The sequence below is a fragment of the Hypanus sabinus genome, chromosome 2 (genome assembly GCF_030144855.1).
Source record: "Hypanus sabinus isolate sHypSab1 chromosome 2, sHypSab1.hap1, whole genome shotgun sequence".
In the NCBI taxonomy this organism is placed as follows: Eukaryota; Metazoa; Chordata; class Chondrichthyes; order Myliobatiformes; family Dasyatidae; genus Hypanus; species Hypanus sabinus.
This window is the reverse complement of record NC_082707.1, coordinates 39,554,010-39,567,109: the sequence shown is the minus strand read 5'-3', so window position 1 is coordinate 39,567,109 and position 13,100 is coordinate 39,554,010. Positions and strand designations below refer to the sequence as shown.

Sequence of the window (13,100 nt, the reverse complement as noted above, 5' to 3'; positions counted from 1 at the left end):
GAAGTTATCAGTTATTAAAGGAAACGTACTGCTGGGAGTGGTCAAATCAGTAATACCAATATATTTTAAAGAAGTGAGGTAAATGTTTGCAAAGTAAAAGTTACATGGTGACATGGACAGACAGAGGTGGTTAGCAGGATTGTTTCTGGATTTCTCGGATATAGAACATAAGCAAATATGAGGCACTGAATGATTGCGTTGATTCAATACACCTGATTCATTTACAGAGCGGACTAAATTGCAATATTTAGAATAGATTTATAGGAATAAGTTACAATAAAAATAAGTTGATCATTATCAGTCTGCATGGGGTGGCATATGCCACAAGGATTGGTGCTGGTTCCCCTATATTAACGATCTGGATAAGAGTGAAAGTGGCATAACTAGTAAGTTTGTGGAAATAATCAAAATTGGTGCTGTAGTATACTTAAGTTTTTATTGTTATTAAATATTCCAATAAATTAAAATTCCAGTGAAGAATGTATCAATAGAATCTAGATCAATTGGTAAAATGGGCCAAGGATTGGCAGATGGAATTTATCTCAGGCAAGTGTTGAATGTTGCATTTTGTATGCTAAATTAATGCAAGAAGACTGTCTCAAGAGAAAAAGCAACACTGAAGGAAGTAGAGATGGAATTGGATGCATATCAGCTTTGGTGGGGCTTTACTTCCTTAGCCAGAGAGTGGTGAATCTGTGGAATCCTTTGCTATATGCAGCTTTAGAGGCCAAGTCTTTATGCATATTTAAGGCAGAGGTTGATAGATTCTTGATTGGTCAGGGCATGAAGGAATACAAGGGGGTGGGAGGGGGAAGGCAGGAGATTGGGGCCGAGAGGAAAATTAGATCAGCCATGATGAAATGGCAAAGCAGACTTGATGGGCTAAATAGCTCAATTCTGCTCCTATAACTTATGGTCTTATGAGACAAAACCAAACATCATAAATGACTGTGATACTTCACTCCCAGATAAATGCCCCTTACGCTAAATGCCTTTTATGCATGCTTTGAAAGGGAGAATAAAACTGCAACTGAATGAAACAGAAGTGTTGGGCAACCATGTGATATCTGTGTCAGGAGCCGATATCAGAACATCTTTCAAGAGGGTGAACCCTTGAAAGGCATCAGGCTTTGATGGTGTACTTGGTAGGATACTGAAAACCTGTGCCAACAAACTGGCTGCAGTGCTCAAGGACATTTTCAATTTCTCGCTGCTGCAATCACTTTCCCACCTGCTTCAAAAGGGCATCAGTTATACTGGTGAAAAGCAGGGTGAGCTACATCAACAGCTGTCACCCAGTTGCACTCACAACTACTGTGATGAAGTGCTCTGAGAGATTGATCATGGCTGGAATTAATTCCTGCCTGAACAAGAACCTGAATCTGCAGCAATTTATCAACTGCCACAGTATGTCTACAGGAGAAGCAATCTTACTGGCTTGTCACTCAATCTAGAACCACCCTGACAATGGCAATATGTATGTCAGGCGATTGCTTGTTGATTACAGCTCAGCATTCGACACAATCATCCCCTCAGTTCTAATCAATAAGCTTCAAAACTCAGCCTCTGCATCACACTTTGCAACTAAATCCTTGAACTCCTCATCAGAAGACCAGTCAGTGTAGATCGGAAATGACATCTCCTCCTTGTTGACAATAACACTGCTGCACCTCAAGAAGGCGTACTTAGCTCACTGCTCTATACCCAAGACCGTGAGCTAGACACAGTGCAACCGCTGCTATAAATTTGCTGATGACACAACTACTTTCAGCAAAATCTCAGATGGTGACGAGGAGGCGTATAGGAGTGAGATAGATCAGCTGGTTGAGAGGTGTCATAAAATCTTGCACTCAGCATCTGTAAGATCAAGGAATGGATTTGTACTTCAGGAAGGGGAAGTCAAAGGAATATACTTCAGTCCTTATTGAAAAGTTAGCAGTAAATAGAGTGAGCAGTTTCAAGTTCCTGGGTGTCAACATTTATAAAGATCTACCCTGGATGCAATAGGTTTCTTGCAATTGTGAAGTCATGCCACCAGCTATATTTAATTAGACATTTGAGAAGAATTGGTATGTCACCAAAGATTAGCAAATTTCTACAGATGTACCATAAAGAGCATTCTAACTGGTTGCATCACCATATATCATGGAGGGACAACTGCACAGGATTGGAAAAAGCTGCACGCAGTTGTAAACTCAGCCAGTTCCATCATGAGCACTAGCTTCCCCAGCATCAGGACATTTTCAAAAGGCAATGTCCCAAAAGGATGGCACTAAGGACCTACACCACCCAAGATATGCCCTCTTCTCAATGCTACCATCAGAGAGATAGTACAGCAGCCTGAAGACAAACACTCACCATTTTAGTAACGGCTTCTTTACCCCCACCATCAGATCTCGGAACAGACAATGAAATCATGAACACTACCTCATAAATGTTGCACACACAGATTTATGTTTTTATATATATTGTTATAATTTATAGTATCTTTTTTGTACTGCATTGTACTACAAAACAACGCTTTTCAAGACATACAGTTGCAAGAAAAAGTTTGTGAACCCTTTGCAATTACCTGGTGTTCTACATTAATTACTCATAAAATGTGGTCTGATCTTCAAGTCACAATAATAGATAAACACAACCTGCCTAAACTAATAAACAAATATTTGTACTTTTCATGTCTTTATTGAACACATTGTTTAATCATTCACAGTCAAGGCTGGAAAAAGTATGTGAACCCTTGTATTTAATAACTGCTAGTTATCAATAACCTTTAGTATCAATAACCTCCACCAAATGTTTCTGGGAGCTGCTCATCAGACTTGCACAACAGTGAGGAGGAACTTTAGACAGTTCTTCCACGAAAAACTGTTTTAGTTCATCAATATTTCTGGAATACCATGCATGACAGCTCTCTTCAGTTCGTGCCACAGACCCTCAAATTGGTTAAGGTCTGGACTCTGATTTGGCAATTCCAAAACACAAATTTTCTTCTTCTTAAACCATTCTGTTGTTGATTTACTCTTGTGTTTCAGATCTTTATCTTGTTGCAACTTCTATTAAGCTTCAGGTGACAGATCGCTACATTCTCCTGTAAAGTGCCTTAATTTAATTTTTAATTCATTGTTCCTTCAATAATTGCAACATGTCCAGGCCCTGAAAAGCAAAGCAGCCCCAAACTATGATGCTCCTTCTACCATGCTTCATGGTTCAGATGAGGTTTTAATGTTGGTGTGCAGTGCCCTTTTTCCTCCAAACAGAACAATGTGCATTTCTGCCAAAACATTCAGTTTTTGTCCCATCTGTCCACAGAACATGGTTCTAGAAGCATTCTGGAGCACACAGGTAATCTTTTACAAACTTGAGGTGTGCAGCAGTGCTTTCCTTCGTGGTGTCCTTCCATGAACACTGTTCTTATTCTGTGTTTTTTTTTCTCATAGTGGACATATGAACCAAGACTTTAGTAAGTTTCAAAAATTTCTGCAGGTCTTTTGCTGTTTCCCTTGGGTTCTTTTTCATCTCATTCAGCATCGCACATTGTGCTTTGTGTGATCTTTGCAGGATGCCTACTCCTAGGGAGTAGCAACAGTACTGACTTTCCTCCATTTGTAGACAATTTCTCTTACTGTGGATTGATGGACATGCAGATCTTTAGAAATGCTTTTACAGTCTTTTCAAGCTTGATGCATCTCTACAATTCTTTTTCTAAGGTCCTCTGAAAGTTGTTTTGATCAACACATGGTGCACATAAGTAGATCTTTCTTGAGAAGAGCAGCCTTTTAGAGTAACCTGACTTTTATGTGCCCGTTTTATAGAGCAGGGTACCTTTACAACCCAGATTTCCAATCTCATCTCATTGTTTGGAACAGCTGACTCAAAACTGCTTTTGCAGAAGGCTTTACCCTGGAGGTTCACATACTTTTTTTTAACCTAGACTGTGATTGTTTAAATGGTGTACTCAGTATTGTCGAGAAGAAGTACAATTGTTTGTGTTCTATTAGTTAAGGCAGATTATGTTTGTCTACTATTGTTACTCAGATGAAGATCAGACCACATTTTACAAGCAGTTAATGCAGAAAATCATGTAATTGCAAAGGGTTCACAAACTTTTCTTGCAACTGTATGTCAATAATAACCCAATTCTGATTCTAATTCACAGTGAATGACAAGGATCTGGAAAATGCTATAGAATGTACGACCTGGGGTGCGAGTACAAAGTTCCTTGAAAGTGGATACACAGATAGACAAAGTTGCGAAGAGGGTGTATGATATGCTTTCCTTTATTGGATGGGAAAATGAGTTTAAGAGTTAGGGCATAATGTTACAACTGCGTAAGATGTAGCCAAGACTGCAGCTGGAATATTGTGTACAGTTCTTGTTGCAATACTATGAGAATGATTTTATTAAGCTAAACAAAGCACAGAAAAAAAATTCACAAGAGTGTTGCTGGGACTCAAGGGTTGAGGTATGTAAGACTGAATATGCTGGGAGCAAAGGAGGCTGGGGGTGAACATGTAGAGATTTATAAAATCATGAGGTACATAGGTAAGATGGATGGTGACAGTCTTTTTTTCTCAAGGTAGAACAGTCTAAAACTAGAGGGCATATGCTTAAAGTATGAGGAAAGAAAGATTTCAAGGAGATGTAAAAGGTCAAGTTTTACCAGATGGTAGTAGGAATAGAACAAGCTGCTGGAGAAATTGGTAGAAGCAGGAATGATTACAAAATTTAAAAGATATTTTGGCAGACTGATTGTGAGAAAATGGTTATAGGGATCGAAGTCAAATGAAAATAAATGGAACCAGCTCAGGAAGAAAACTTAGTCAGCACTGAAGAAATTGGTCGCAGGAAGAGTTAATGTCATATAGCTTTTCATATTATCCTTTCCTTTTCAAACTCGTCAGTGAGGTATGATGGCATTCCACTTTATCCTCATATCATGAGCAAGCAGGGACTAGAATCAAAAATAATGCAGGAAATACTCAACAGATATGGCAGCATTTATGGACAGAGGATCAAAATTATCATTTTAAGTCCAAGAGTTCTGATTTTAACTGTATGATAAATAACAAGAACTTTACCAAATTCTGTCCTAAGGATTCTCAGTCTGAAAATAGGATTTTAAAATAACAACACAATAATCTGGTGACATTTAAAAATTGGAATTGTAAGTGGAGAAATTAAAACATAAATTGAACATATTTGTATTATTCAAAGCAAGGTAAATTGGTTTAAGGAGACACATTTATTTTTGTCAGAGGAAAACGTACAGGATCTTTGTTAACAGAATAGTTGTTAAAATGTTAACAACCACAGAATATTTCTTCTTTTGGCCTCATTTCTGTAGAGATACAATTGATGTGATTGCACTTAATGCCCTCTGAATTGAATTTACCTATGCCATTTGGCATGAGTGATGAAGATCGCTGTTCATGATGCTGACACTCTCGTCGCTGCCTTTGCTCCTTTGCAATTTCAGCCACTCGTTGTGGAACGTCAGGAAATTCATCTGTCGGCTGCACAGCAAGACAAGATTTGCCATTTTAGACTAAAATATAATCTAACACAACAGTAATAGACCTTGTCTCAAAATACTGTTAAAAAAACACCAACAAATAGGACAATATTTCAAAAAAAATTGTTAGGATATGCCCATTAAGTATCAAATGAAATTAATCATATATTCGATAGGAATATTCTAAGGATTTCCCAACTGGATGGTATTTGTTAATTTATCGTTCAGGGAAAGAATCACAATTGTAAAACTAGATTCAAATATATTGTTCTATTAATAATTGGAAAAATGCATTAGTAATTCAGTGGGGAGTGAGTGACAAAATATTTTAAAAATACTACAAGGGTAATAATCTTGACAACAGAAAAGGATAATTGGTAACAGATCTGAGCATACAGGTGATCCAAAGCCAATGTTGCTCACTGAACCATGAGAGGAATCCAATTAAAAAAGTAATTTTCCTAGAGCAGCAAGTGTAGAGATATTTTGATTGGGAGCAATGAAAGGACCAAGAACGTTATTTTTATTACTGTCATTAGAAAGATTTAAAATATGAATGCAATTTTTAGCTAATAACAATGAATATTTAAAGAAAGCTCCAAAGTATTGGCAATATGTGATCCAAGTATTATTTTGTAAAGGCATAGTGTTACATACCTCATTCCCTGACCATCTTTTATCTCCACTGTCAACACTGTTAAAGCCTGAGTCCAGTGCTCCATATGGTCGACCTGTGAAATATTCTTCCTGACTGTAAAAAGAATAAAGACTAATCATCAGAGGAAGAGCTAAAAAATGACTGGGAAAAATACGTAAAATACCTGTAATCAATCATGTTTTTCATCACGAATACTGGTGATCAGGTTCTATAACTACTTGATTTGCACGTGTTCAAAAGCAAGCACTGCATTCTTGGTAACCATGTTATTTCTGGAGCTCAAAGTCAAGTTTTGTCAGCAGGGTGGTATCCAATGATAATAGACAATAGACAGTAGGGGCAAGAGTAGGCCATTCGGCCCTTCTAGCCAGCACCGCCATTCACTGTGATCATGGCTGATCATACATAATCAGTACCCCGTTTCTGCCCTTGACCCCGCTATCTATCAGAGCTCTATCTAACTCTCTCTTGAATGCATCCAGAGACGTGGCCTCCACTGCCTTCTGGGGCAGAGCATTCCGCATATCCACCACTCTCTGGGTGAAAAAATTTTTCCGCATCTCTGTTCTAAATGGCCTACCCCTTATTCTTAAACTGTGGCGTCTAGTTCTGGACTCACCCATCAGCGGGAACATGCTTCCTGCCTCCAGCGTGTCCAATCCCTTAATAATCTTAATTATTTACAAGCTTAATTATACTGGACATGTAATAGCTCTAGCTAACTACAAAGGCATCATACTCAGTGAACGAACTGTAACAAAAGACCAAGTGAAGAAAGATTATGTTCAGGTAATACTGTGTTCAATACACACAGGATAATATCTTCTTCACAGGCAAAGCTACATGCCAGTCGAGTGATTGATATAATAATTCCATTCTCTTAATGTATAGGCTTCACTTGATTCCCTATCTATGACTCCAACCTTTACTTCCAAAGCATTCTGATGAGGCTCAACGGAGATCTCAAGAAGCATATCTCACCTTTCACTGAGGCAATTCACAGCTAAATGATGGCTTTTTGTTAATTCCTCCAATAATAGTTTCACTATTCCTAGCTCCTAATTTTGTGTGAACCTTGTTTTTAATTTTAACAAAAACTCAACAATGTAAAACATTATAACACAATTTTTCTTGAAATAGATACTCTAAAGGTTAAAATAACTCTAAAGGTTAGGTGTTCTAAATGCAGTTTAATCTTAACTGCTCAAGCAAATCTAGCAGAAATAGCTGAACTCCAGTTGCGAAGCATTCCTGATTTTGCCTTCCATTGAAATAAATATTTTTAAAAATCTGACAAGTTCTGGCAAGGCTCCTTCTAGACTTTGTCTGCTGTGATCCACCCAGGCAAGTTTAACAGAGAAACAATATTAAAAAACTGTCATACAAATTTGTAGAACACCGAGTTTCATATAGAAAAAGGACTATTAAAGCACAACTCCAAGTTCAGTACTTAACAGCTTACTTGTTCACTCATTTTAGGAAAAAAACAAGTTTCAAACAGTCAACAAACAGAATGACATATTCATTTATTCAAATAGTTGATTATGCCAAAGATTTCCAAATGTTACCAATGACAACTCTGACCAATAGTTTAGTGCCAGAAATAAATTACCAGGCATATGAATACTATTCACCTCAGAATCTTTGAAACAGTTTATTAAAGTAACTAGTCAAAATCTACTCCTATTATTACTATTTTAATGATCAACTCATCATCTTTGAGTTTTCAATTTTCAAGCAGGACGTGCTTGAGAACTGCAGTTACAATAACACTGAAATCAGTCTGCCTGGCTCCTATTTAATTAATGCTCTAATGAGAATTCGTATCAAGGAAAAGGAATGAGATGTGGCAGATAGGCAGAGAACAGCAGATGTCAGATAACAGTTCAGCTGACTTTAACTTAACACAGACAAATTATGTACTGCTACTAAGTGCTTACTTGGTCAGAGACATTCTCTATTCCCATTGGTTGCTACAATTTTCTGTTAAATAAAACCTTCCATTTGTTGATTGCAATGATGGTATTTTACAGATAAATTTAATGACTGACTGAGTTAGCATGTGACTTTTTTGCTGCTGTTCCCTTCCAACACCCACATGAACGCATAAAACTCTCATCTAAACTGTGCATTATCCTATGGCGTTCATCAAGGCACACATCATATGCAAACACACACTATTTTCAAAAAACTATTCATCAAAGTGATCAGATTTCTTTTTTTCATTTGGGCATCATCACTGGAAAGATCAGCATGTAATGCCCAACCCTAATTACCTTCAGGGTGGTGATGGTGAGCTGTTCACAAGCTACTTCACATAATTTTGTTGGATAGGTTGGGGTATTCCAGACTTAAGACACAGTAAGAATCATGGTGAAAAAAACATGGTGCAAGATTTGCAGGAAAACCTGATTCTGTTGCTCTTGACTGCAGAAATCAGTGATGCTGGAGTAAGCTTAATGAAATTTGATGATATGCCTTCTGCAGTTCATTTGTACTGGAGGGAGTGCATACTTATAAGTTGTTCACTTGAATGTACCCAATCTACTCTTATATCTTGTATGCTATCAACTTCTTGAAGTCGTTGGAGCTGCATTCATTCAGGCCTGTGGAGAGTAGCTCAGTACACTCCTGATTTGTACCTTGTAGATGGTGAAATGGTTTTTGACATCAAAAATTCTCTTGCAGCAGGATACCCAGATTATAACCAGCTTTTTATTTATTATTATTTAGAGATACAGCAAGGTAACAGGCCCTTACAGCCCAATGAGCCTGCGCCACCCAATTAGATTCATGTGACCAATTAACATACTGATCTTTGGAACATGGGACGAAACTGGAGCACCTGGAGGAAACCCACATCGTCATATGAGACGTACAAACTCCTTACAGACAGCAGCAGGAACTGAATGCAGGTCACTGGTGCTTTCATACTGTTATGCTAAATGCTACTATACTGTGCCATCCCCACAGTATTTATGAGGTAGGTGCAGTTAAGATTCTAATCAATTCCAACTTTCTAGTATGTTGAGATTCGGGAAATCAGCAGTATTGTCAAGATTAGGTGATTAGACCCTTTCTTGTTAGAGAAGGTAGGTATGTCCTCTTTACGTAGGTATGTTGAAACAAGTACAGCATATTCCTAGTCATAGAGTTGTACAGGACAGAAGCAGATCTCTCAGTCCAACGTCCATGCCAACAAAGTTGTCTGCCTTTGTTAGTTCCATTTGCCTCCATTTGGCCCATACCCTTAAAAGCTTTTCTTATCCATATATTGTATCTGTTTGAATGTCCTTTCAATCTGAAATACGATTATTAGAGAAATCTATGTTTTACACATTATAATTGTACCCACCTCTACAATTTCCTCTGGTATTTTGTTCCATATACCCAGCACCCTTTGTGTGGAAAAAGTTGATCCTCATCTCTCCTTTAATTCTATCCCTTTATACCTTAAACCTACAGCCTTGAGGTTTAGACTCCCTTACCTTGGGACAAAGAATGTGGCCAAAACATCTGAGCAACAACTATTAGCAAAATAGTATGAGTCCAATGGGGTATCCAGAAATTAGTTGTTATGTATGATTCATCAGCATTGGAGCTGTCCTGGCATATCAAAATTCTCTCCCAAGGATATACTTGCTACAGAACAATTGCAGCAAAGTTCACTAGACTGTTCCAAGGATGCAGGTGTGCTACACGAGGAATGATTGTGTAGACATTTACGAGAGCTTTCAAAACTTACAAAATCTAGTGGGGCTCAATAGACTGAATGCAGCACATCAGATCAAGATGAGCAACAAGAATTTCAGAACAAAAGGTCAGTTAAGATAGAGATGAGGAGAAATTCCTTCACAAAGACTAGCGATTCTTTGGAGTTCTGTACCTTGGAGTACTATGAATACAATGGTGCTAGAAAGTCTGTGAACTGGTTAGAATTTTTTCTATCTCTGCATAATTATGACCTTATCAGATCTTCACACAAGTCCTAAAACTAGATAAAGAAGACCCAATTAAATAAATAACACAAGAAACATTACATTTGCTCATTTATTTGTTGAGAAAAATAATCCAATATTACATGTATTTAATATTATATGGAGAAAGTATGCGACCTTTGTTTTCAGTAACTGGTGTGACCCCCTTGCACAGCAACAACTTCAACCAAACATTTCTGTTAACCATTGATCCGTTCTGCACATCAGCTTAGAGGAATTTAACACCATTTCTCCTTACAAAACTGCTTCATCTCTGGGATGTTGGTGTGCTTCCTTGCATGAACAGCTTGCTTCAGGTCCTTCTACAATATTTCTATAGGATTAAGGTCAGGACTTTGACTTGGCCATTCCAAAACATGAAATTTCTTCTGCTTTAACTATTCTTTGGTAGACCAACTTGAGTGTTTAGGGTCGTTGTCTTGATGCATGACCCACTTTCTCTTCAGTTCAGAGGACACACTAATACTTTCCTGCAGAATTTGTTGGTACAATTCAGAATTCATAGTTCCATCAATGATGGCAAGCTGCTCTGCTCCCATGGCATCAAAGCAGGCCCAAACCATGACACTGCCACCACATTTCACAGGTGGGATGAGGTTCTTATGCTGGATTGAAATATTTGCGTTTCACCAACATGACACTTCTCATTTAAGCCAAAAATTTCTATTTTGAACTCATCCTTCCACAGAACATACTTTCAATAGCTTTCTGGCTTATCCATGTGGTTTTTAGGAAACTTTAGATGGGCAGCAATGTTCTTCTTGGAGAGTAGTGGCTTTCTCCTTGGATTTCTGCCATGTACACCATTGTTGTTCAGTGTTTGCCTGGTGGTAGATTCATGAACACTGACATTAGCCAATGCAAAAAAGGACTGTAGCTCCTTAGATGTTACCCTGGCATCTTTGTGACCTCCTGCAATATTCCATGCTTTGCTCTTGGAGTGATTTTTGTTGGTTAACCATTCCAGGGTACAGTAACATTGCTGTTGAATTTTCTCCATTTGTACACCATCTGCTTGACTGTGGATTGTTGGAGCCCAAACTCTTTAGAAATGGTCTTGTATCATTTTCCAGCTGGGTGAGCATCATCAACTTACTTTCTGAGAATTCTCCTTTGATCGAGGCATGGTACACTTCCAAAAACCTGTGTGGTGAAGATCACACTTTGATAGTGAAGTCCCAGGTTTATATTCTTTAAATAGAGCAGGGCCATCCACACACACACCTGATTGTCATCCCATTGACTGAAACACCTGACTCTAATTTCCCCTTTAAATGAACTGATAATCCTAGAGGTTCACATTCTTTTTGCAACAAATACATGTAATGTTGGATCATTTTTCTCAATAAATAAATGAACAAGTATAATGTTTTTGTGTTATTTACTTAATTGGGCTCGCTATTTAGTTTTAGAACTTGTGTGAAGGTCTAATCATATTTATGCAGAGATAGAGAAAATTCTAAAGGGTTCACAAACTTTCTAGCACCACTGTACATAGTTATTAAACATATTCAAAATGATATATTGTTAAGACTTTGGATATTCAGAAAATCAAAGGTTCAAGAAAATGGTATTAAGAGAAGATCTGCCATGATCTTGATAAGTGGTCAAATAGCCTATTTCTGCTACTTATGCCCTTATACAGAGAAAAATCAAATGTAACTGTAAAATAGTTTTCATAGTCTGTGGTCAAGTTCAGTGGCTATAAAATTATAGCTCATAATACATTTAATTGCACACTCCATAAAAGCAATACAATTGTCCTTTTAAATCAGCTTTCCTTTTGAGATAACTAAATATTCAATTTTTTTTCCACATCAAATACACTTCTTGTTAACTGACCCCACTGGAAATTTAAATATTCATTTTTTAATCAATAGAAGTGTTTCAAAATAATGCCACAAAGCTTTAAACTGAAGATCCTAGATTAATGCTAAAACTAAACTACAGTATTAAAAAATTAGTGAATTACGAAGAACAAATTCTTGATATGTTGAAACTGTCAAATACCTTAAATAATACAGTTTAGATTCTTGGTGAAATTTTCAAGATTGAATCAGCAAAGCTGGATATGTACATTAAATTGATTGCAGTTTTTAACCACCTTAACCTTTGGCACTGTCCTCTATAATCATCACCCAACTTCTTTCCAGTTTGGAAATAGTAAATGTGAACTATCCAAACTGATAGACTGTCCAGCCTTGGAAACGTTTCTTTACTTACCATGAGTTGAACCCAGTTGGTCTTGTTCTGTCATATTCTGGTAGTTCTGGAACATTCTTACATGCTTCAATATTAAGGTATTTGAATATGTGGATTTTCCCCTTTATACAAATCTAGAAGAAAAACATACATGTTCCAGTCAGTTATCTAATACTATGATGAAAATAAAACATGATAACAATGTTATGTTCTGAATTAAGACAAGACCGTAAGATATAGGAGCAGAATTAGGACATTTGACCGATCAAAGCTGCTCCAATATGTCATCATGGCTAATTCATTTTCTCTCAGAGCCCCAATCTCATGTGATCACCCCGTATTCCTTCATGCCTTGACTAACCAAGAATCTATCAACCTCTGCCTTAAATATACTTGAAGACTTGCCCTCCACAACTGTCTGTGGCAAAGAAATCCAGATTCACCACTCTCTGGCTAAAAAAATTTCTCCACATCTTTGTTTTAAAAGGACACCCTTCTATTCAGAGGCTGTGCCCTCTGGTCCCAGACTCTCCCACCATAGGAAACATTCTCTCCACATCCACTCTATCAAGGCCTTTCGAAGTTCGACGGGTTTCAATTAGGTCACCCCTCATTCTTCTGAATTCTAGTGAATACAGGGCTAAAGCCATCAAAAGCTCTTCATATGACAAGCCATTCAACTGTGGAATCATTTCTGTGAACCTCCTTTGAACAGTCCAGGCTACAT

The 13,100-nt window shown here is 37.5% G+C and overlaps 1 protein-coding gene across 8 annotated transcripts in view; it reads right to left on the bottom strand.

Moving 5' to 3' along the window:
- Positions 1–13,100, bottom strand: part of lrch3 (leucine-rich repeats and calponin homology (CH) domain containing 3) — a 142,049-nt gene that overhangs the window by 68,698 nt on the left and 60,251 nt on the right. For all 8 annotated transcript variants that reach the window (XM_059944417.1, XM_059944445.1, XM_059944436.1 and 5 more), the window contains exons 6-8: positions 12,395–12,507; positions 6,173–6,266; positions 5,396–5,516 (exon numbers count right to left, since the gene is read on the bottom strand). In XM_059944417.1, coding sequence (XP_059800400.1) covers positions 5,396–5,516; positions 6,173–6,266; positions 12,395–12,507 — 328 coding nt within the window. The remainder of the gene's footprint in view (positions 1–5,395; positions 5,517–6,172; positions 6,267–12,394; positions 12,508–13,100) is intronic.